The sequence below is a fragment of the Leishmania braziliensis genome, chromosome 14 (genome assembly GCF_000002845.2).
Source record: "Leishmania braziliensis MHOM/BR/75/M2904 complete genome, chromosome 14".
NCBI lineage: Eukaryota > Euglenozoa > Kinetoplastea > Trypanosomatida > Trypanosomatidae > Leishmania > Leishmania braziliensis.
Window position 1 is genome coordinate 628,049 of NC_009306.2, and position 20,230 is coordinate 648,278.

The following is a 20,230-nucleotide window of genomic DNA, read 5'->3' on the forward strand; positions in this document are numbered from 1 at the left end:
CTGTAGGACGTCCCTCTCCATCTTTTCCTTCTTGTGGGCTTCCTTCTGTCGTCTCTTTCGGATTCTCGTCGTCGCTTCTTTTTCCCTTGAAGGTCGCACTTCGCGTCTCTTCACGTGCGTGTATGAGTGAGTGGCCTGTTCGGTCTCGCTTTCCTCAGTGCATCTCTTCTGTACACTCGCTGGCTTGTACCATTCGGCAAACGACTGTCCACAACGACAACAACCCCGCCCGCTCCCCCCTTCCTACACGCACACAGAAGGAAAACAAACGTGTAGATAAGAGAGCCACCTGGTATACACACACGCGCACACGTGCCGACCTCTCCTGTGCGGCTTCTCTTGCGCGTGGCTCCAGGCTATTTTTGACTCCCCTCTGACTTACAAAAGCAAAAACACTCAAGTCGCACCGCCCCCCCCCCCCCCCTCTCTCCTGTCATCGAAGCACCTCGCACATAATGTCAATCTTCGGCGAGCCCCTGCCCTTCGAGGATGACACAGCGACCTCGCTGATCCGTCGCTCCGGCTTCCCGCCGGAAAAGGCGTATGCCCAGATGCCGGAGGTCTACCTCTGCCCGTGCTGCAGTGAGTTCAGCAAGCAGCAGGAGCACGAACGTCTTCTGCGCGAGGCCCGCGAGGTCAAGGAGGCTGAGTATCGTCGCCTCATGCAGCTTGACGTCTTCGAGGAGCGTGCGCGGCCGCCGCCCTCAAGCGATATTCATCGCAAGGCCTACCGGCGTATCGTGGGGTACGTGGATCTGGATGAGGAGGGTCCGAACGTGCCGCCACCGCCAACTATCGATGAGTTGCGCCGCGCCAGGAATGAGCAGAACGTGCCGAAGCTGGTCGTAACGGTTCACTTCGGCCGCAGCATCAGTGCCGAGCCCGAGGACAGGATTTCTGTCATTGTGCGCTGTGGCGCCTTCGAGGGTCAGACTGAAAAGGTGCTGCGCGGTAAGGAGGTGGCGACGCCATGGGAAGAGCTCTTCGAATTTCCGTACATGAACTCCAATGAACCGCTGGAGGTGCTCGTCGTGAACGACGCGCTGCCTGGGTCGAACGACCAGCTCATAGGTGGCTTGATGATCCCAAGCAACATCCTGCACGACCGCAGCCATGGTGACCAGGAACCGCTCCCGGTGATGCCGGAGGACAGAATGCAGAACGGCTACGGCACCTGCCAAGATGGTCCTCTCGGCACCATTGTGGCTTCTTGGTACGTGCGCTACGGAGACGACAAGCTAGACGAGGGAGTGGAGCGTCAGAAGCTCAGCGTGCCTGTCACCTGCACCTTTGTGGTCCACCATGTATTCCAGTACACTGATCACGGCGCGGAGTCGTACCCCGGCGGTGTTTTGTGTGTACTGCGCGACACAGATGACAACTGCTCAGAGTCAGTTCTCTACACACCGGGGCCAAACCCGGAGCCGTCGCTGTCGTCCTACTACACGAAGGAGGGCTACCACTACTTCCCCCAGAATGCGTCGCAGCTTATGCAGCTAAACACCGAGAAAAAGCTGGGCCACATTCTTGTGTGTGTACCCAGACAGGAGGAGAGCACCACTGAGGAGGAGGAGTTGCTCGTCATTGGCGCGGTGCCGCTGGAGTTCGAGCGTCTGTACAGCAAAGGAAGCGCGGTGCTCCTGATCGAGTCAAAGTCGAAGGATGATGTCCTCTGGGGTGAGATCTCAGTCGAGTGGGCTAACAAACCGCTGGATGAGGAGGACCCGCGCCCGCTTCCGCTGGAGGTGCAGAAGGAGTCCCTGTTCGTTACCATCGTCCGCGGCCTCAACCTTATGCGGCGCGACAGATCACCAGTGGAAATGGCATACGTGTCCGTTGCCACTAGTGAGCTGGAGGGGATAACTGTAGAAGCTCCGGCTGTCAAAGACGCAGACGGAAACTACACTACCAACTGGAACCAGGAGGTGCGCTTCGTCGAGGTGGAGGCGACTCAGAAGGAGCTCGAGCTACAGGTGTACGAAAAGGGATGCCTCGTGTCTGTCGGCACATGCGAGTTAGAGGATACGGACGAAGGGGTGGTTGTCGTTCAGTTGTTCAATGCCGCGAACCCCAGCGACGGCGCTGGTGAAATCGTGGTGAGCTACAAACGTCTGCACGTCCCGAAGTTGGTGGAAGAGGCCGTCCCCCAGGAGCGCCACCTGGTCGAGAGCGAAGTCGACGAAGAGGACGAAGAAATCGAAGAGCAGGAGGCTCCATTCGCCGGCCATGCGGACGATTACGAGGACCAGGAGGAGGAAGAGGAAGAGGAAGACGAATATCAGGGAATGCATGCTGCCCCGATGAATGAATGCGCCATGAGCATCAATGAGGAGATTTCAGGGGAAGAGGAAGCTGACAACACTTCACCGGGGAGGGGATTTCAGTGGCAGAATGGCAGACGGGGGTACCTCGAAGGAGCGGAGCGGCAGGAGTCTCTCGAAGATACGGAGCAGCAGGAGTACCTCGAAGGAGCGGAGCAGCAGGAGTACCTCGAAGGAGCGGAGCGGCAGGAGTGTCTCGAAGATACGGAGCAGCAGGAGTACCTCGAAGGAGCGGAGCGGCAGGAGTGTCTCGAAGATACGGAGCAGCAGGAGTACCTCGAAGGAGCGGAGCGGCAGGAGTGTCTCGAAGATACGGAGCAGCAGGAGTACCTCGAAGGAGCGGAGCGGCAGGAGTACCTCGAAGATACGGAGCAGCAGGGGTACCTCGAAGGAGCGGAGCGGCAGGAGTGTCTCGAAGATACGGAGCAGCAGGGGTACCTCGAAGGAGCGGAGCGGCAGGAGTACCTCGAAGATACGGAGCAGCAGGCGTACCTCGAAGAAGCGGAGCGGCAGGAGTACCTCGAAGAAGAGGAGCAGCAGGAGGCTGCCGAAGCCGGGCTTGAGGGGTACCTCGAAGAAGAGGAGCCCGCCGGCGAGTGTGCGGTGAAGGAGCCGGCACCCTACCCTGTTCGCGCTGCCAGGCGCCCGCGTCGCCGTACCTCGTGGGCGGTGCGGCCACCGAAGGATGACTACGTGCAGCCGTGGTACCCGTCCGGCGCCCCAGACACCGATCAGCACATCCCCTTCGCCAAGACGAGGCTGTCAAAGAAGAATATCGAGAGCATTCGGCAACTCGAGGTGTGCAAGTCGCGCATTGAGGAAGAGTCCGTGCGCCGCAGCTCTACCCCTCGCCGCTCAAGCCTGCGCGGCTTGTCTCCAAGCTCCCAGTAAGGTCGAAGGGCAGCATTCAGCGTAGCATACATTAGCCGTCGAATGTGCGATTCTCCCGGCACAGCAGTTTTCCAGTGCTCAGCGAAGAGGGGGTCGGCTAAGGACATGATGCTCAATGAGCGAGCCCCCCTCTGCCCTCTGTCTGCCTCCCAGCATCGTCTGACCGGCCACCCTGGTCCTTGCGCTATCTGAGCGTGTATGCAAAACGCGAGTGATGAACAAGACTCTCTTTTCTCCACTGCACCTCTGCGTACACGTCTTCTGTTGGTGCTGAGCGATGCACTGATTCTCTTTTTGTTTTGTCGCCTCTGACCGTTTTAGTTCCATCTTCGTGCACATCTCCGTTGGCCTACGCCTCTGTGGTGCTGTTCTGGGTCGGCCGGTTCTCTTCTGGATGTGGATTTCACTGACGTTAGTGGGAATTCCAGCGTGACCGAGTTGGATACATGCGTGAGACGACATCGTTGTCTATCTGTTCTTTAGTGAAAGCTGGACAAAAGGTGAAGAACGCATACCCGTGAAAGCGCGCTTTCTCTCTCTCTCTCTCTCTCTCTCTGGCTCTCTCTGTCGTTCTTCCTGTATACCGCGATGGTCACGCGAAATCGTACCTCGCCCTGACCCCCTTCCCCATTAAGCAGAAGAGATGTCGTCACTTGACACTTTCGAGTTCTCCTTTTCTTTATTTATTCGCTTCTCGTTTCAGAAAAGCTGTACGGAATATTTTCTCTTCCTCGTTTCTTCTGCCATCGCCGCGCTGTGTATGCTCTCTTCCCGTTTCGTTGTGGTGGTGGTGGCGGTGTAGCATTGTGAGTGTCGTGTAGACAGACGTCTGTCGTCGTGGGGGCAGAGGTGGAGGGACGCCAAAATCGAATCGTTTCTCCAGACAACGAGGAGACCGAAGAAGGTGCTGCCTCTCCTCTCTTGCTCCCTTCCGTAAAATGAAGAAACAACAAGCTGAACAGATGCCCGTACTCTGGTGCCATGCACCCTGTACAGGGGCTACACACAGATGCCTGATCCCGCAGCCGGAGGAAGGGGAATACACTCCAAGAGAACAACAAAAGTGGCTACGTAGGGAAACGCGAGGCACACGGCAATGGGACGCAGCGGGAAAAGGGGGTAAAAAAGGCTGTCGTTACGAATGTGTTGCGTTGCTGTAGTTTTGCTTAGGACACTCCTCTTCCTTCCTTCCTCTTAGCTGGGTGGGGGACAGGGTTCCACTCACTCACACACGCATCAACCTCCGTCGCTTTGGTTGTGTGTTAGCAGTGACTCTTAGGACGGCCCCTCTGCCTTCCTCTGCCTGTCGTGTGCCTTTATGCTTGCGTGCTTTCGTTTCTTGTCATATCTGGCTGTTTCCATTTCCTGCTCGTATCTCGTTGTGATTCCCCTCGACGCGAGCGGCCCTTTTTTTTCTCTACTGTTGATGCTGTTTGATTCTTCTCTTCCACTCTTGTACGTCTTCGTGTGTGTATGTGTGTGTGGAGAGAGGGGGGAGCTGATTACTCGGTTCGACTTAGTGGGCCTCTGTGGCTTCTTTCGGAGGCCTCTGTTGGTGTCTGCATCTCCCTTCGTTTGTTAGCCTCCTTTCCTGTATGTTGTCCTTTTCTGATTTCTTCTCGTCTCTCTCTCTCTCTCTGTATGTGTGTGTGTGTGTGTGTGCGTTCTCGCCTTTCTCGCCTTTCTCGCCTCCACCAACGAGTCACGTGCGCAGCTGTAAAAATATTGACTGGTTCTCCACTTCTTCTCTTTGAATCCAACAGCCATAGTCTCGATGTTCTCCCTGAAAACCGCCCCTTCCCCCACACAGCCGCTATGGTAATGCAGCGGCCGACCACAACTCGCTTCAGTGCGTGTGTGGATGTGTATTTATGTGGGTCCAGCAGGCGAAAAGCGCTGCTTCGCCCCCACGCCCTGCTTTAGGGCGCGAGGCACAAAGCATCAACGGTGGAGGATTTTTCATTTGTCACCCACGCGCAGAGTAAAGCGCCCGTTCTGTGGTCTCTGTGACCCCCTTCCCCTCCTTCAGGCTTGCGACACTCTTCCTTTCTTTCCTGTCCCTTGTCCTCCCGTCTCTCACCCTGGCCGCTTTTTCGCTGCCGCCGTTGATGTGCGACGGCTCATAGTAAAGCCTCCGTGAGTGTGTATTTGAGTGGCGCGCCTGGCCGCCCTTCGTCAACTCTGTGCACTCATGATGGCTGACCCGCTTGCCCTACAAGCGACGCGGAAGGCCCTCATCGAAGGAAAGGCTGATGCTCGCAGCAGGGCCGCACAGGCGATTTCATCACGCACCTTACAACTCTACAAGGATGTGCCGACTACCGAAGCGGAAGAAGTGCTGGTGCTCGAATTGCGCAGCGTGGGAGATCAGCTGCTGCGCAACACCGCAGCAGTCTACCGCCGGGCTGGTCTGATATGTGTGCGCGCGGTGTGTGCTGGTCTTCCACACCATCCGCTGGGCAGCAACCTGCTCATCCACTTACTGGACCCTGTGCTGCGCAGCATGGGCGACGCGGATCCAATCGTCCGCATTGCCGCCATCGAGGCTTGCTACGAACTTGTGCGCCACCACGGTGTGGAGGCGTGGGCGGCGCGATTCACAGACCTTTTCACTGCGCTCTCCATCGCTGTGAGCGACCGTGACAAGCGCGTCTTTCTGCTAGCCGAAGAGGTGTCGTGTACGTTGAAAGAGTCAGTGAGCCGCAGCGGGGCTGCTGCGGTGGACATCAACGCCTTTGCCTCCTTTGTATGCGAAACGCTAGGCAGCCACACCTCGGCGTCGAGATCGCTTGTAGTCGACGTGGGAGCGGCGGTATCGCAATGGGTCCTCCAATGGCTGCGATTTGTGCTCGAACTGCCCGGCTGCCACTTCGCTGCCTCTATGGCGTCACTCCTTCGCGTTTTGCTTGCCGCCTCCGACAGCAACGACACGAACGTGTTCGACATTCTGTGTGAATGCCGGCAAGGCGTCTCACAGCACTACTCGGCGGAGACGGCAGCGAATGTATGCGAGGTGGTCGACATCCTGTGCACAAGCGTGCACGACGCAACATCTGCACGGACGCGCGTGTTTTGCCTGGAGTGGCTGTCGGAGCTTGTCCACCTCGGAATTGGCGACGACGTTTTTCAACGTCACCTCTCCTGTGTTCTGCAAGCGACGCTGCCGGAGCTGAGCTCGCACGATGGCGCCACACGTGCAGCGGCAGTGACGGCCAACCAGGAAGTGCAACATGCGATTGTGCCTGTCGGGGCCAGCATATCGGCCGGAGTGGCTGATCTTCTTCTGCGGAGCGTGTTGGAGTTGCTTGATAGTGGTGCTGGAGAGGAGACGCTCATTGGCGGACTAGAATGGCTCCTTATTCTGCACCACCTTGCTCCTTCCACGTCAGAAAACCTACTCAACAATGTGCTAGAGACGATCACCGTGTTGCTGGACGTCGCTGCAGAGAGCGTTGCGCTCCGGGCTACCGAGGTGGCATGCGTGCTCACGAGCAACGGCCACTTTTCAGAAGTGGTTCAGCTCGTCCTGCAGCGGCTGCTGCACCACAATCGCGACGGACTGCTGCTGCGTCGATTCCCCGATGTAGTGCGCCGCCTACATACGCTGCGAAGCAGACTCGAGGGGGAAGACGTCAGAGAAAGTGTTCTCGTCCACTTCGCACGCGCGCTCTCTGACATCACCGACTTGCGATTCGTGAGCAAGGTGGTGCTCTCCCTCCAATCCATGCTGGCCACCTTCCCTGAGCTCGACGATGTTCGACTGCTGCTGCGCCGCGGGCTGACAAACACCGCCACGGCGGAGATGTTCTCGGCGCTGCTGCAGTGCTGGCGCTACAACGCCGTGGCGCTGCTCTCGCTGGGGCTCCTGTGTCGTCACTTCGTCTTCACCCGGCGCATCTGTGAGCACCTTGGGGAGGGTGAGATGTCTGTTGCCACGTACGTACAGCTCGACCACTTAGTGCAGCAGTTAGAGTCCTCCACCTTTACCTTTTTGCGCGTGTCCTTGTTGCGCCCCATGTCGTGCCCGGCGCTGGTGCAGACGCTTTACGTGCTGCTGCTGCTTCTCCCCCAATCCTCACCTCACTATGCAACGCTTTCCCGGCGGTTGCAGCCTGTTACCGTTCTTGTGCAGCTGGACAAGATGGCTTCCGAGCCCCTCACAGCAGAAGCCCAGGCCGACGTGCCTGGGTCCGATTGGGACCACTATATAGCTGCTCAAGAAGCGCTTCTGCAGTATGAGCAATCATTATGATGTTGGCGAAGGAGAGCCACAGGGAGAAAAGTAGCGAAGGCTCTTGCCGTTTTTCGCTTTCTTCACTTCTCCTCGTTCATGAGCATCGCAGTCGTGAATTCTGACTACCTTTGCCGCGGAGGCCGGTACGTTGTTTTCTCTTTTTCTCTCGCCCCTCACGCTTGTGTGTGCCCTGACTCTTCCCTTGGTGCTGTCTCTGATGCGCTTGCTGTCTTTTGCCCTTCTGGTTTCCCACAAGGGGGTAAAGTCGTTCAGACGCGCACGTGTGGACTGGTGAACACGAAAATGGGAGAGCAGTCATTCAGCACGATGTGTGGTACTTATTGCCGATTACCCGCAAGTTTCCGTTAGTGATGGACATTGGCGAATGGTCTTTTCACGGGAGAGCACCGCTCGTGGATTCGATTCCGTAAAGGAGGTCCCTCAAGTAGGGACCACTCGTATGCCATGTGCCAAGTCCTTCTCGCATGTGTACCCACTACCCTCCTCCCCCCCCATAACTCACATTACTCGACTCCCTCTCTCCCTCTTCTCCTCTCTACCGCTGGTACGCGCTGCCGATTTTCTTACGGCGGTCTCCCTGTTAAGCTCGTGCCGCAGATAGCCTATCCATTTCAGCTCGTGTTGCCTTCTGGTCCATCTCAGGCCTTCGTTTTGTTTGTGTGCTGTGCTCGTGTTGTACTCCCCCCTCCGCGCCGTCACCTCCTTTCTCCTCACTCTCTTTCACCGTCGTCTCAGCGAAGATGTCTTTTACCATGACCGGTCACGCCATCCCAAAGATGTTTCCCAGACCGTTTCACAGCTGGGTTGGAACGGGGCGCATCTTCAACTTTCTCTCCCCGTACGAGCGGAACCCCTTCATTGCGTACCTCAACTCGATCTACAACACCGCCCCGCTTTTCAAGTGGTCGCTCTCGGTCGTACCCCTTTACGGCATCGTCTCCGGTAACCCGCCAGTGGAGAAGATCGACTTCAACTCGAGCGCTGCCCTGTGCGCTACGGGTATGGTGTGGTTTCTCTACGCATTGCTCATTCAGCCTCAGAACTCTGGAAGTCGCTCGTTGGCGCTGGTGAACGTCTGCTTGGCTGCGGTTAACGGCTACAACTGCTACCGTAGCGCGAGATACAAGAGCCTCCAGGTGGCAAAGGCAAACAGCATCCAGTGAGCCGAGTCCATCGTGCGGGCTCGCATGGAGGGTTCTCCGTAAGTGTGAGCCGCGCTTCTGTGTAATTCCCTAGCAACTCAAGTGGGCACCGTGTGCCCTCCGCTGTATGTCCACATGGAACCTAATCGTGGGTGTGCGCGTATATATAGGGCCTCCTTCCTGCTTTCCCCCCGTCAGCCCTTTTCTTCTGGTTGGTGCGTCAGTATGCGGCGCCGACGCGTGCAACGTGATGCGATGGAGGAGGAGACAGCAGACCAGGTCTGATGAAGAAACTCGTTCCCCCCTTTCTCCCCAGCAGTGTGCTGTAGTTGAAAGTTACTGAGTTTTGCAGCCCTTCACCGTCTTGCGCGCTGTGTTCAGGACACTTCAAAGGTAAAGCAATGCGAGGGGTTCTTCGTTTCAATGTGTCCACTCTGCCCCAGAACGTCGGTTAAACTGTACACTACCCCCGGTTCACCACGTGGTGCAAAGCAGCGGTAGAGAGGCGTTACAACAATGCGTCTACTCGGTCATCTCAGCGCGACACCGGCCTCAAAACCTACCCCCCTCCCTACCCCGCGTTGCAGGCCACTTCAAAGTCGCTCACATCATGCCGGTTGGGATCCGCTCTGGTCACACTGACACCTTGGCCATCCTATGGGTGGTACAGTCGCATTTACTGTTGCAGGTCGCTCCGACACGGTGTCATTCACCAATAGGCCGTTTCCCTTAGTAGCAATACATTTACTGTGGCCTGCTGTATGCCGTTGGTGTTTGACTCCGTCACCACCAAAAGCGGCTCGGCCTGTGCAGGAAGAGGAGGCCTGCCTGCTTTCCGTCCTCCACACCGAGTATGGGTGTCGTGGGCCTGAGATGCCACGAGTTGAGGTTGTCTTCATCACTGTGGTAAAGAGGCAGGAAAGAATGCTGAAACGAGGCCATGTCTGGCTGGCGCTTTTTCGGCCTTTGCCTTGGATGCGTCCTGCAAGGCACAGTGGCTGTCCACCGCTGCAGCTGTTTTGTCTGTATGTGCGATTGTCTCTCTGAGGACGCCTTGAGCAGACTTGAATGACGCTTCTTTGGACACGTTGCATGTCTGTGCGCGCCGCTGAGCTTCGCTTGTTTGTCATTTCTCCTACTCTCTCATGTGCTCCCCCTGGACTCTCCGACCTTCAGCCCCAACTTGACTTTTGTTTTCCTTCATTGCCCATGGGCCGCTCTCTCGGCATAAGCGCGCACCTCTGGGGTAAGATTTGCGGCAGAAGCGCTCGTATCTCCACCACTGCCCGGATCCGGTGTGCATCATGTTTTCAAAAGGGTACAGGGTGCTGCACCGGCCGTATCAACACGTGGCATTCGCAAAGCGCAGCACTGCGGGTGGTGTCAATCTCAACAAAGGGGCACTAACAAAGCAGGAGAGAGGTGACCGCTTTACAGAGCCTGAGGTGTACCGCAGCAAGGCAAATGTGACGGCGATGCTAAAGACAAGGCGAAAAGAGCGACGCCTTATACTGGAGGAGCGGCAGCGCACCTTGATGGAGAACCTGAACCTGGATGCACGTACAGTGGAGGCGCTTCATGCAGGGAGTCGGTTGCCACAGACACCGAGCGAGATGCAAGCGGTTCGCTCCTCCGACGATGCCATTGCCGAGGTCCGTCACGACAGCGAGGACTACAGTACGACCATGCGCAATTTGATGCGGCGCGAGGTGGATCGACGCGATCACATGCTGGACAAGTTTGGCCAGCCACCCACGTCGCGCGAATTTTACCAGCTCTTTCGCAGACTGCGCGCCGCTGACTCAGACGAGGAGGTGGTGGAGCGGCACCACAGAAGACTAGTGGAAGAGCATGGCGTGTACCCAAGTTCGCGCATCGACTCGTTCATGCTGGATGATGACAGCTACTTCCCCGACTGGGTGCACGCCCTCCCTTACAGCATCCGTGACCGTGTCAAGTTCGGATCGCTTGGTCTCACGGAGGAGGATGAGGCGCTGCGTGTGCGTCTGGCACGACTACCGCGCGATGCACGGCTGCGCGAGTGGAAACGGCTGAAGGCGGCAAAAGAGTACCGTGCAGCTAATGAAGAGACGCTCACCTTGGCCGAACTGCGTGACATCCGCCAGGGAAAGCGCCGCTTCCATTGGCTGCAGCGGAAGCGCCAGAAGCGTGCCTCGGCACTCCGCCGTATGGCGATGCGTAAACCTGACGAGTACGAGCTGTGGCCGTCCTCCGTGACGGACTTTAGTCAGCGCATCGCCTTCATCGCGCAGCATGTGGAAAATGGACTGCAGACTGGGGGCGAGTGGCCCCTCAATGAGGACGCTCTTACCAAGGCGAAAATTAAGCGACGGCAGAACGAGGCCGAGCGCACTTTCCTCATGTCGCCAGGCGAAAAGAGGATGATGACCGGCGCGGCACGAGGCAGCATGCACGGTGGGATGAGTGAGTTGTTGGCTGCCCTGGAGCAGCCAGAGAAGCGGTACAAAAAACTCTCTCGCAAGACGTATGCAAACCGAGTAAACGCAATTGTGCACGGCGACCAAGATGAGCACGGCCGTAAGTACCGCAGGTTGTACAAGCTTGCCACTCGACGGCAGCATCAGTACGATTCGCTTGCAGAGATGGCGCTGGAGAAGGAGGTGCGCAAGGAGCCCCTCGTCAACGTGAGCGGGCTCAACCACACAGACGACGAGCACTGGACTCGCCACGAGAAATCGTGGGTAGACGGCATGCCCTCAACTCGCTACGGTAGCTGAGTCAGCATGCAAATCCTCTTCTTGCGTGCTTCTCTTCCTCCGTCTGCAGGGACATCCGCACACGCTTGCGCGGCAGCGCAAGCAGCGAGAAACGAAAAGATGCAGATTCGTGTTGATCTCTTGAGTTGTATGTGTGTGTGTGTGTGTGCGTGATTGTCACGCCCCGACTCTTCATAGGTCTATCTCTGTGCGCTTGGGGGTAAGGTGGTGTGGGGGGCTACAGTGCAGAAGCCTGCACTAGTGCTCTGTGCATCAACTGCGCAAACTTGTGCGCTGGTAAGACAACCACAGGAACTAGATCTTTCAGCAGCTGCGTCGATGATGACTGGCAACAGTCCCTTCGTGCTATTGAACGTCGTGCCGTCTCCGGCGAGAGTTCAATGGCCTCCTCCCTTTGTCTCCCCTTTCCATTCCCCCAAAGCACTGTCCAATGCCTCCCTGTGTTTTTCTTACGTACGCATCCTCTCACGAAAAAATGCATCGATTGCACTTCTCTCACCGCGGTGCCCACCTGCACCCACACACAGAGATAAAACTGCAGAAAACTCTCCGTTGAGCCATTCCACTCATTTCACGGCAGCAACAAAGTAAAGTGATCGGGAGAGAACCAACAAGAACAACAAGCGCTTTACGCCGCTCGCCCACCTTCTACCCCCCCCCCCTCCAATTGATTGCTGTGGCTTCCGGGAAGCTTCTTTGCGCTCTGTTAAGTATCCAGCCCGACATAATGCTCGGCAAGGGGATGTTTGCGCGAAAAGCCCTCATCGGCACAGTGGTGGTGGGCTTAGTGGGTCTCGGCGGTGGCTACTCCATGTATCAGCGTCGCCTGCGCGACAACCGCAGCGTGACCGCCGAAGCTTTCAATGCAATGCAGGACGCCACAACACTAGATGAGGCTTTTAAGAAGCTTTGCGACCCCGACGAACATCCCCTCATCCAGTTTTACCGGTACACTACGTGCCCGTGGTGTGGCACTGTCAAGGCATTTCTGGACTACAACAAGGTTCCACACGAGTGCGTCGAAGTGGAGCCCATGTTCAAGACGCAGCTGGCGGAGAGCATGTACAAAAAGGTGCCGCAGCTGCGGTTCGACTCCAAGACAGGCTCCAGGTCATACTTGGTTGACTCGCAAATCATCGTCGACACTCTTAGCGAGAAAATGGGCCTCGGGCGTCAGCTGAAGGATGAGGATGTGAGCAAGTGGCGCACATGGGCTCGTAGCTCTCTCGTCCGCTTTGTCACTCTCGAGTTTAATCGCTCCCTCTCCGCGGCGTGGGCCGGCTACTCCTACATCGACGACTGCAATACCATTCCCTACGCCAACAAGCTCTTCCTCAAGGTGATCGGTGCGCCCGTCATGTACCTGGTTGCCATGAAGGTCACCAAGCCGCGCCTTGTGAAGGCCGGTCTCATGAAAGCTGACGACGACCCGAAGCAGCGCCTGCACGACGAGGTGAACCGCTTCACTTCTGAGGCGCTCGTCGACCCCAAGTCCAAGAGGCCGCGAACCTTTCATGGCGGCGGAATCCCGGACTTGGTGGACCTGGACACCTACGGCGTTCTTCAATCCGTCCGTGGCCACCGCATTTACAACGAAATGGTCAGCGAGACCCAGATCGGTCCATGGCTGCAGGCAATGGACAAGCTCATGGGGAAGGCATAGTACAGTTGCTTGCGGGTGTATTTCCAATAGCTCCTTTCCTAGGCACTCATCAAGTCTACGCTGACCCGACTCGTACGTCATACAAGCAGCAACCTCGGAGCTGCTTCACTAGCGGTTTCGCACTTTTTCTTGTCTGAGCATCCGCAGTGTAATGGTGTGGGGAGACTTCGGCTTTTGCGTGTCAACGTTCTTCCGCTATGACGCTGCCGCCACGGCATGACGCAACCCAGTGTGAGTCCTCCAGCTGCTCGCCCCCATGTCTGCAATGCTACACTTCTTCACTTGTTTGTTTGCCTTTCAGCATGGGGTGGGTCAACCCAGGAAACGCGCATCTTTCCATATTCCCCTTCAGCACGAGAGCCAGGAGGACAGTGTGGTGGGTCGTCGTCGGCAATGAGCGCACATGTGCACGCCGGGCTCTTGTCCGTCGTCGATGTTTTTTCCCCCTTTTAACGAGTGTTCACACGATAATAAAACGAAAGACTGCCCAGTGAGGTTTGAATGTGTCCATGCGGGTGCGCATGTGTCGTGCTCGGCTCATCAAATGTCGCTACTGTCGCTTCTCTCTCCCTCTTTGTACTCACAGGCGATTAACAGCGATGTCAGGCATCATTGGTATAACATGAACTTGCGCAGAGAGAGCATGACAGCTGCAAGAGACAATCCTCTCCGCTTCCACCAAAAAAACCAACGACAACACGGTGGGGGTGGGGTGCTCGTATAAATGTGGTATTGACGCATCACCAGGGCCGGATAGTGGTCAGCACACCCTTTGCATCACTCTGCGTCTACTTCTTCACGCGTCTGTGCAAGTCCTCCCATCGCCCCCTCTCACGCCCCTCGCACCGGACCCCTTCGTCCCCCCTTCCCTTGCACACCTCAACGACACGTTTTTCTCGCTACCGACACCGTTGAAGTGAAGCGATAAAAAAGGCACCGTGAGAGGCGCTTTCAGCTACGCCCTGGATACCCTCGTCTTCACTTTGCCATGCTGGTGCTGTCATTCTGACTCTGCCTCTCTCTTCATCACTCACTCGTGAACGCGCTTGACACATCGTTTTCGGTCAGCTCCCGCGCTCTCGCACGGACTTCTACGTTTTGCTGCACGCAGGACGGCCCGCAAAGCCAACGAGTATTTCCTGTGTTTTTGTTCGGCAGCTGTACGTTTCAGGAATTGGGTTACAGTGACCCACGTATGCATGGAGTCGCCGCGCGTGGTGCAGAGCAATGGCGCCGCGGCTAGTCCTGCGGGGCCGCAAGTGCGCAACCGGTGCGCCATTGCTGTGAAGAATAATGTGCAGTACCTCTTCGTGGTGGTGCCAAAGGCAAAGCCCCCTAAGATTGAGCTTGAGCCGCTCATGTTCTTCGAAACCCCCTCACCAGCGCCGGATCCACAACAGACCAAAGAGCTGTATGCGCCGGTGCAGGACAAATGGAGCGTCTCTGTGGTGGTACCGCTGGAAGTAAATGGTAGTGGTCAGCTGCAGCGCTCCATCGTGTTCCCTGCTACAGAGTTCGCCTCTCTCGCTGACTTGCGGCAGCAGTGTGGCCCTTTCACATCTTTCCAGGAGTACCCGGCACTCTTCGGGTGCCTCAGGGTCGATAGAGTGTATGTGCTTGTCGCCACCGCTGTCACAGTGGCGGTGTCGCTGCCGTTTGCCGGTGCGATCTACAATGTAGAGGGGACGGCATGGGTACCGTTCGACCTACCTGGGGTGGCCCCTGTGCGTGTGAGTCCGACGGACCGGACACGGCTGCGCGAGTTTCAGGAGCACACGTACGGCCAAGGCTACTACTACAGCGACGACGTGAACCTCATGCTGCCCTTCCCGTTCACAAAGCCGGAAAGCTACACACCGCCGGACATGGCGTGCGACTGGTCCTGCCACCTGCGCAAGCCTTTCTCAGTCTGCTCGCTGGTGGAGGCATGTTCTTTGCTGGTGCGTGGCTTCGCCGGAGAGCGCGTGTGCACACTGAAGGACGGCGATGGGCTGCACCTAGTCCTGCTGGGAAGACAGAACGACATCAACCCAGGACCGCGGTACCTCAGCCGCGGCCTTAACTCGGCGAACGGCGCCGGCAATGACCACTACTACGAGTACATTCTCTGGAAATACCACGGCGCCGACACCGTCACCTTCACACGCCACTCGATCCTGCGCGGTACTGTTCCAGTGCATTGGACAACGCAGATGAGCGTGACGCTCTCCGAACCAGCGATGATATTCAGCAGCGATAAGGCCGAGGTACTCCGCGGCAGTGCGGCGTACTTCAACCGCACGTTCCAGAACCTGAAGCATGTGATGCTGCTCGACACAAATGGCCGCAGCGTGGCAAATCCGCAAGTGCGATGCATTAACCTCCTCCGCCTCAATCCGCAAAGCGGCGAAGATGTGCTGGCACGCCACTTTTTGGATGCTGTGCAGATGTCAGACGCGATCCTCAAGCAAAAGTTCCCCGGCAGCAGCCTCGACCTTGTCCATGTCGACTGGCTAAACCTCATCAAAGAGTACGGTATCAATGCTGCGACTGCTACGTTTTGGGAGGCGTCCATGGGGTTTCTCGGCACTGCGTCCTCACCGGAGGACTCAATGATGACGGTGGGTATGATTCGGCGCACCGGCGATGTGGAGCGCCTTATCACCCAGTCGCGCTTTGTGCGACTGAACTGCGCCGACTCACTCGACCGAACTAACCTTGGCTGCTTCTTCACGTGCCTGCAGCTCTCCATCGCGATGCTCATTACCCAACGCATTCCCTACACTAACTTCCAAGATAGCCCACCTGTACCCGGACTCGACGCCTCTGAGGAGGTTGACCAGGAAGGCGGGTACACCGCTGCCGTCGCACCGATATCTGGCACGAAACAGGCGGTGCGGAAGCCGTTTGTGAGCACCTGGAACGATGCGCGCGATCCACGGTGCATTCCGCCCCCAATTGTCCGCGCCCTAGCGCAGCTGTTCGTGAACAACGGCGACTGTGTGGCCATGCTGTACACTAACTCTGCAGCCATGCATAGTAACATCCTGCGCGGCGTCTGTGGCATGCGAATGCAGGGACACAACGCCGTGATTGCAACGCAGCGCAAGTTCCAAAACGTCTTTGAAGACCGAAAGAAGCACCGCTGCATCGAGCTGCTACTAGGCCGAAACCAGGGCACCCACTTCCCGTCTCTTAGCAGGGTGTACCTACTGCGGCCAGTGCCATACATGCAGTGGTCATGCGCTGTCGTTGTCGTCGGTGTTCCCGACACCGTGACCACGGGGGAAATAGAAGCGACTGTGCGGCGCGTGTGGGAAAGTGGTGTCACAGCACAGCTTGCCGCGCGTCAGCTACCACTGATCGAGAGCAGCGCGTTGTGCTTCGTCGTCACGTTGTCAGAGGCGTCGGTCAAGCAGGAACAAGACGGGCCGGCGCTGTCCATTCAGCAAGACTCCTCTGGTGGCATGCCACCAGAGGGGGATCTTGAGGAGGACGCGGCACAGGAGGACAACGCGCCTTTCCAGCGAAACGAGCGTCTCGCCATCATCGAGTTCGACCCCAATCTGTGCATCGCCGTGGACGCAGCGACATTACTGCGGCAGCAGGGCTTCCTCCCTCTGGGCGGCAGCAACTGCATCCTTGCCCCATACGCCTACCCGCTGCAGAGGGCGAATGACTCTAGCAGGATGAGCGGCGCTGTCAAGAACGTTGGTTCGTCACTCAAACGCGGCCTCACCAGTTTGGTGCGCGGTCTCAACTGAGTTGAGTGCGCTGCGTGTTTTTTTACGAATGCGATTTTATCCGGGTGCGGCTGCTCATGTGTTTCTCTTTGGTGTTTGCTTCACGTAATTGCCCGTCACTTTTTTGTGCTTGCCTGGAAGACGTCCGTGCTGCCCAACGGACCGCTACAAATGAGGCCCGCCACCCCCGTCTCTATACCCCTAGCGGCTGCATGCCGCTATTGGCGCAGCTTGCCTGCCACTCCTTCGTGCCTTTCACCGCGTGCGTCATATGGCGCGCGGCTGAGAAGTCCGCCTCCTTGACACATCCGTGGGCATCCCCCGAGCGATTCTCTCGGCCTCGCCCTGCCCCTGCGCATCCCGTCCACCATGATGCGCACCCCCTCAGGCAACCCCGGCCATATCAGTAGGCAGTGAGTGCCAGGTTGGGATACGCTCGAGTTGCGCTGACACTCTGCCCGTCATGCAAATGGTGCCACTGCCGCAGGTTGCTCCGACACAGCGCCATCCAGGACCCAACAGCGGACATTAGTACCGATACATCGCACCGACCTGCGCAATGTCCTGTGGGTCCTTGACCCTGCCACCGCCAGAGGTGCTTCGGCGCATTGGCAACGATACAGAGGGAGGGGGGGGGGCTGCCTGGCCTCTTCACACAGCGCGGGGAACTGGGGTCTGATGCTCTGCTGAGGTGTGCCACGTCATTGGGGATGCGTGGTAGAGCAGATCCCTGCCTGATGCTCGTATTCGCAATGACGTGTTTAGCAAACGCGACAGCTCTGCCTCACCACCCCCTCTTTCATATCGAAACACCTTTGACTGTCGCATGTTGTTGTTCAGCTTGCCAGCATGTACAGCCCGCTTCGAGCTGCTTGTGCCACTCTTCCCCATTTTCCTGCCTCTTTCGTTATCGTCCACATTCACATCCCTGAGCTCATCACCGCTTGTGTCCGAATCTATACATCCGCCCAGCAGGCGGCGATTTCAAGGCACTTCTTTTGTCTCTCTTTACGTCACCGGCTGCCGTGGTGACCAACCATGCAACGTGCGACGGACGAGCCGCAGCTGTAGCGTGCATGAGCGATGTCTCCCCGGGCAATGCTGCGACGAGTTTAGAGCCCACCCACGAAACGCCCGTGCCACCGCTGGATTGACGGTCTTCTCGATTTGAGCGAGCGAAGTGCGGGGCTCTCACTGATCTGTCTGATAGCCTCATCGAAGAGAAGTCCGCTTAGCTCTGTCGCTATGTGGGCTTCACGTGCGCGTCACATTTTCTCTCTGGGGCCCCCTGTCCTGGAAACGATGGTTGTTGGTGCGGCTCCTTCGCTATTACTGTTGCGCACCCCCAACAGGGACTCCACAATGATGCAGCAGTGCGTGGTGGGTCTGTGCCTGGGTACCCACTGGAGTACTGGGGGCGGGCTCTGCGTATCATGTCCGCGCTTGCTTCCTGGAGATGCTGCTCTTCAACAGCGTTCTTTCGCACACTGAGTGTGCGTAGGGTGTGGTCCTCTTCGGTTCTTCGAACGGCTGTGCTCTCACCGAGGGAGGCGTGCTGCCGCTTCTGTTCCCGTGGGTGCTATGCCTGGTTCTGTTTCATGGACGACGCCCCCTCTGTTTTCCGATCTGTGCGGTGGGCAGCAGTAATGTGTACGAGACGCAGTATGTTTGTCGCACAGCCGAGTTGCCTCGCCTGCTGCCACGCCAAGTCTGCTACCTCTCTCCGACCTGCAGCTGCGTCGTCTCTTTCCACCTCTCTTTGTGCCACACGAAAAGTGCGATCTGAAGGCGGGATGGACGCTTGTTTTCTTTCGCCGTTGCATCGACGACTGCCGTTGCTGTGACTGTGAGGGAATCGGATGAGATGCAACAGCGAAGCCTGCAGAGAGAGAAGCACCACCGTCGGCTACTCTTGGCACACATTGCTGAAGTTCTCCTTCTGCTTGCACTCGCCCCTCGCTCGTTACTCCGTCTTCTGGCCCTATCACCAACATCCTTTTCGTCGTTTGCCCTGCCTCGGTGCTCGTCTCTGTCGGTCGACTTCCCCCACGATTCGCGTTTCTCGAAACTCCTGCATCGTCATCCCCCTATTGACCTGACAGTAGGGAGGGTGCCTTTTTTCACTGCACGTTGGGAGGTGATCCACAATGACCTCATGACATACGAGAGGTACCGGCGCACCGACACTCAGCCACACCACCTTCTTGGCGCCTTGACAGCCGACACCCTTGCCCAAATGCTGGGTTGTGCCCGGGCAGTCGCACTGTTTGGAGTCGCCTACAGTGTGTACGCCGAGGTGACCGCAGGCGCCGTGAGCGGCGGGAGTCTGCCGTCCACAACGCTGGCGAGGCCCGGTTACCCTTGAGCTGCGGAGCATCTTGCCAAACGCGTCGGACGGTGGAGCGCGCGAGTCGGCGATTGCCACTACACGGCAGCCCCTAACACCTGTAGCGCAGAGTATTTTCTGGGTCCACCGCTACGCAGCGGCAGCGTCGCGCACTGCGGCGAGCGCCACACTTCCACTTTGGTCTTTGAAGCCGCCGGAGGGCATCTCGACTCAGAGAATCGAGCCCTCTTCTCCACCGCAGGTCCCGCTACGCCGCGGAAGCTGTGTGACCTTTGTGCTGGCGTCTGCGGGCTCCCCACGCTCCACTTCATCGGCACTCCTCCACCCCGACTTAGCGTGACCATGGCGCGCCCTCGCTTTGAGGTGCTAATCATACTGGACCCCGCGGCTGCTTGCCACCCTAGGCAGCCCTCTCTGCAACTTCGGGGTTCGGCGTTTGCCGCTTGCTGTGCGGCGTCAAGTTTCCGTGCTGCGCGGATTTGCACAGTCTAGTGGCGCTGGCAGGTGCGCCCCCCTTGTGCACGACCATTGTCACCGACGGCGCAGTGGATGGCATCGGCAGCAGTGATGAGTGCACACTGCTTGAGGCTGTTGGCGGCCTCGGTGCGTGTCAGCAGCTCGAGGCGGTATAGTTTCAAGGCCACGGCCCCCGGTGCCCGCCCTACTGCGGCAGGGTGCGCACACGCGAGCCGCAGGCGGGAGTGGCGGCACGGGGTGGTCCCACGGCACCACCAGATCACAAGCATGCAACGCGCAGTGCAGCGCAGGCAGGAGGGGCTGCGAAGTGGCGGGCCAACGCAAAGCGCGCACGGCAGCCGGCCCGCGGGCACGAGGTGCGTAACGACGGACGAGAGGGCGGCGGCCGGGCAGCAATGCGCGGGAAAGCGGGCGTGCAGCAAGGAGCAGAGAGGAGGCGAGATTGTACGGCCTCAGAGGGCAGGCGCGGAGAAGAGGGAGAGAGGGGTGGGAGACGGCACATAAGGGCGTGCGACGCATTGCATACATGGGCGTGTGGCGGCATAGGTGGTGAAGTGAGGGGGAGGCTGACGTGCAAGTGCGCCATCGCGCCACACGAGCACGCGCGGGGCATGTGGTGGGGAAAGGAGAGGCGCTCATAACGGGTGAGAGGG

At 58.0% G+C, this 20,230-nt stretch overlaps 6 protein-coding genes across 6 annotated transcripts; all 6 read left to right on the forward strand.

Moving 5' to 3' along the window:
* Positions 1–455: 455 nt before the first annotated feature.
* Positions 456–3,212, forward strand: LBRM_14_1630 (conserved hypothetical protein; the record flags this gene model as incomplete). Its single annotated transcript, XM_001563397.1, has 1 exon — positions 456–3,212. One exon carries the CDS (start codon positions 456–458, stop codon positions 3,210–3,212), a length of 2,757 nt encoding a protein of 918 aa, XP_001563447.1.
* A 2,191-nt stretch (positions 3,213–5,403) lies between these two features.
* On the forward strand, positions 5,404–7,464 carry LBRM_14_1640 (conserved hypothetical protein; the record flags this gene model as incomplete). Its single annotated transcript, XM_001563398.1, has 1 exon — positions 5,404–7,464. The coding sequence occupies one exon, from the start codon at positions 5,404–5,406 to the stop codon at positions 7,462–7,464; it is 2,061 nt and encodes a 686-aa protein (XP_001563448.1).
* A 743-nt stretch (positions 7,465–8,207) lies between these two features.
* LBRM_14_1650 (conserved hypothetical protein) lies at positions 8,208–8,630 on the forward strand (the record flags this gene model as incomplete). The annotated part of the gene is made up of 1 exon (XM_001563399.1): positions 8,208–8,630. The coding sequence occupies one exon, from the start codon at positions 8,208–8,210 to the stop codon at positions 8,628–8,630; it is 423 nt and encodes a 140-aa protein (XP_001563449.1).
* Positions 8,631–9,913: 1,283 nt separating this feature from the next.
* LBRM_14_1660 (conserved hypothetical protein) lies at positions 9,914–11,368 on the forward strand (the record flags this gene model as incomplete). Its single annotated transcript, XM_001563400.1, has 1 exon — positions 9,914–11,368. One exon carries the CDS (start codon positions 9,914–9,916, stop codon positions 11,366–11,368), a length of 1,455 nt encoding a protein of 484 aa, XP_001563450.1.
* A 727-nt stretch (positions 11,369–12,095) lies between these two features.
* On the forward strand, positions 12,096–13,031 carry LBRM_14_1670 (putative glutathione-S-transferase/glutaredoxin; the record flags this gene model as incomplete). The annotated part of the gene is made up of 1 exon (XM_001563401.1): positions 12,096–13,031. The coding sequence occupies one exon, from the start codon at positions 12,096–12,098 to the stop codon at positions 13,029–13,031; it is 936 nt and encodes a 311-aa protein (XP_001563451.1).
* A 1,199-nt stretch (positions 13,032–14,230) lies between these two features.
* Positions 14,231–16,774, forward strand: LBRM_14_1680 (putative inositol 5'-phosphatase; the record flags this gene model as incomplete). The annotated part of the gene is made up of 1 exon (XM_001563402.1): positions 14,231–16,774. The coding sequence occupies one exon, from the start codon at positions 14,231–14,233 to the stop codon at positions 16,772–16,774; it is 2,544 nt and encodes an 847-aa protein (XP_001563452.1).
* Between the last annotated feature and the right edge of the window lie 3,456 nt (positions 16,775–20,230).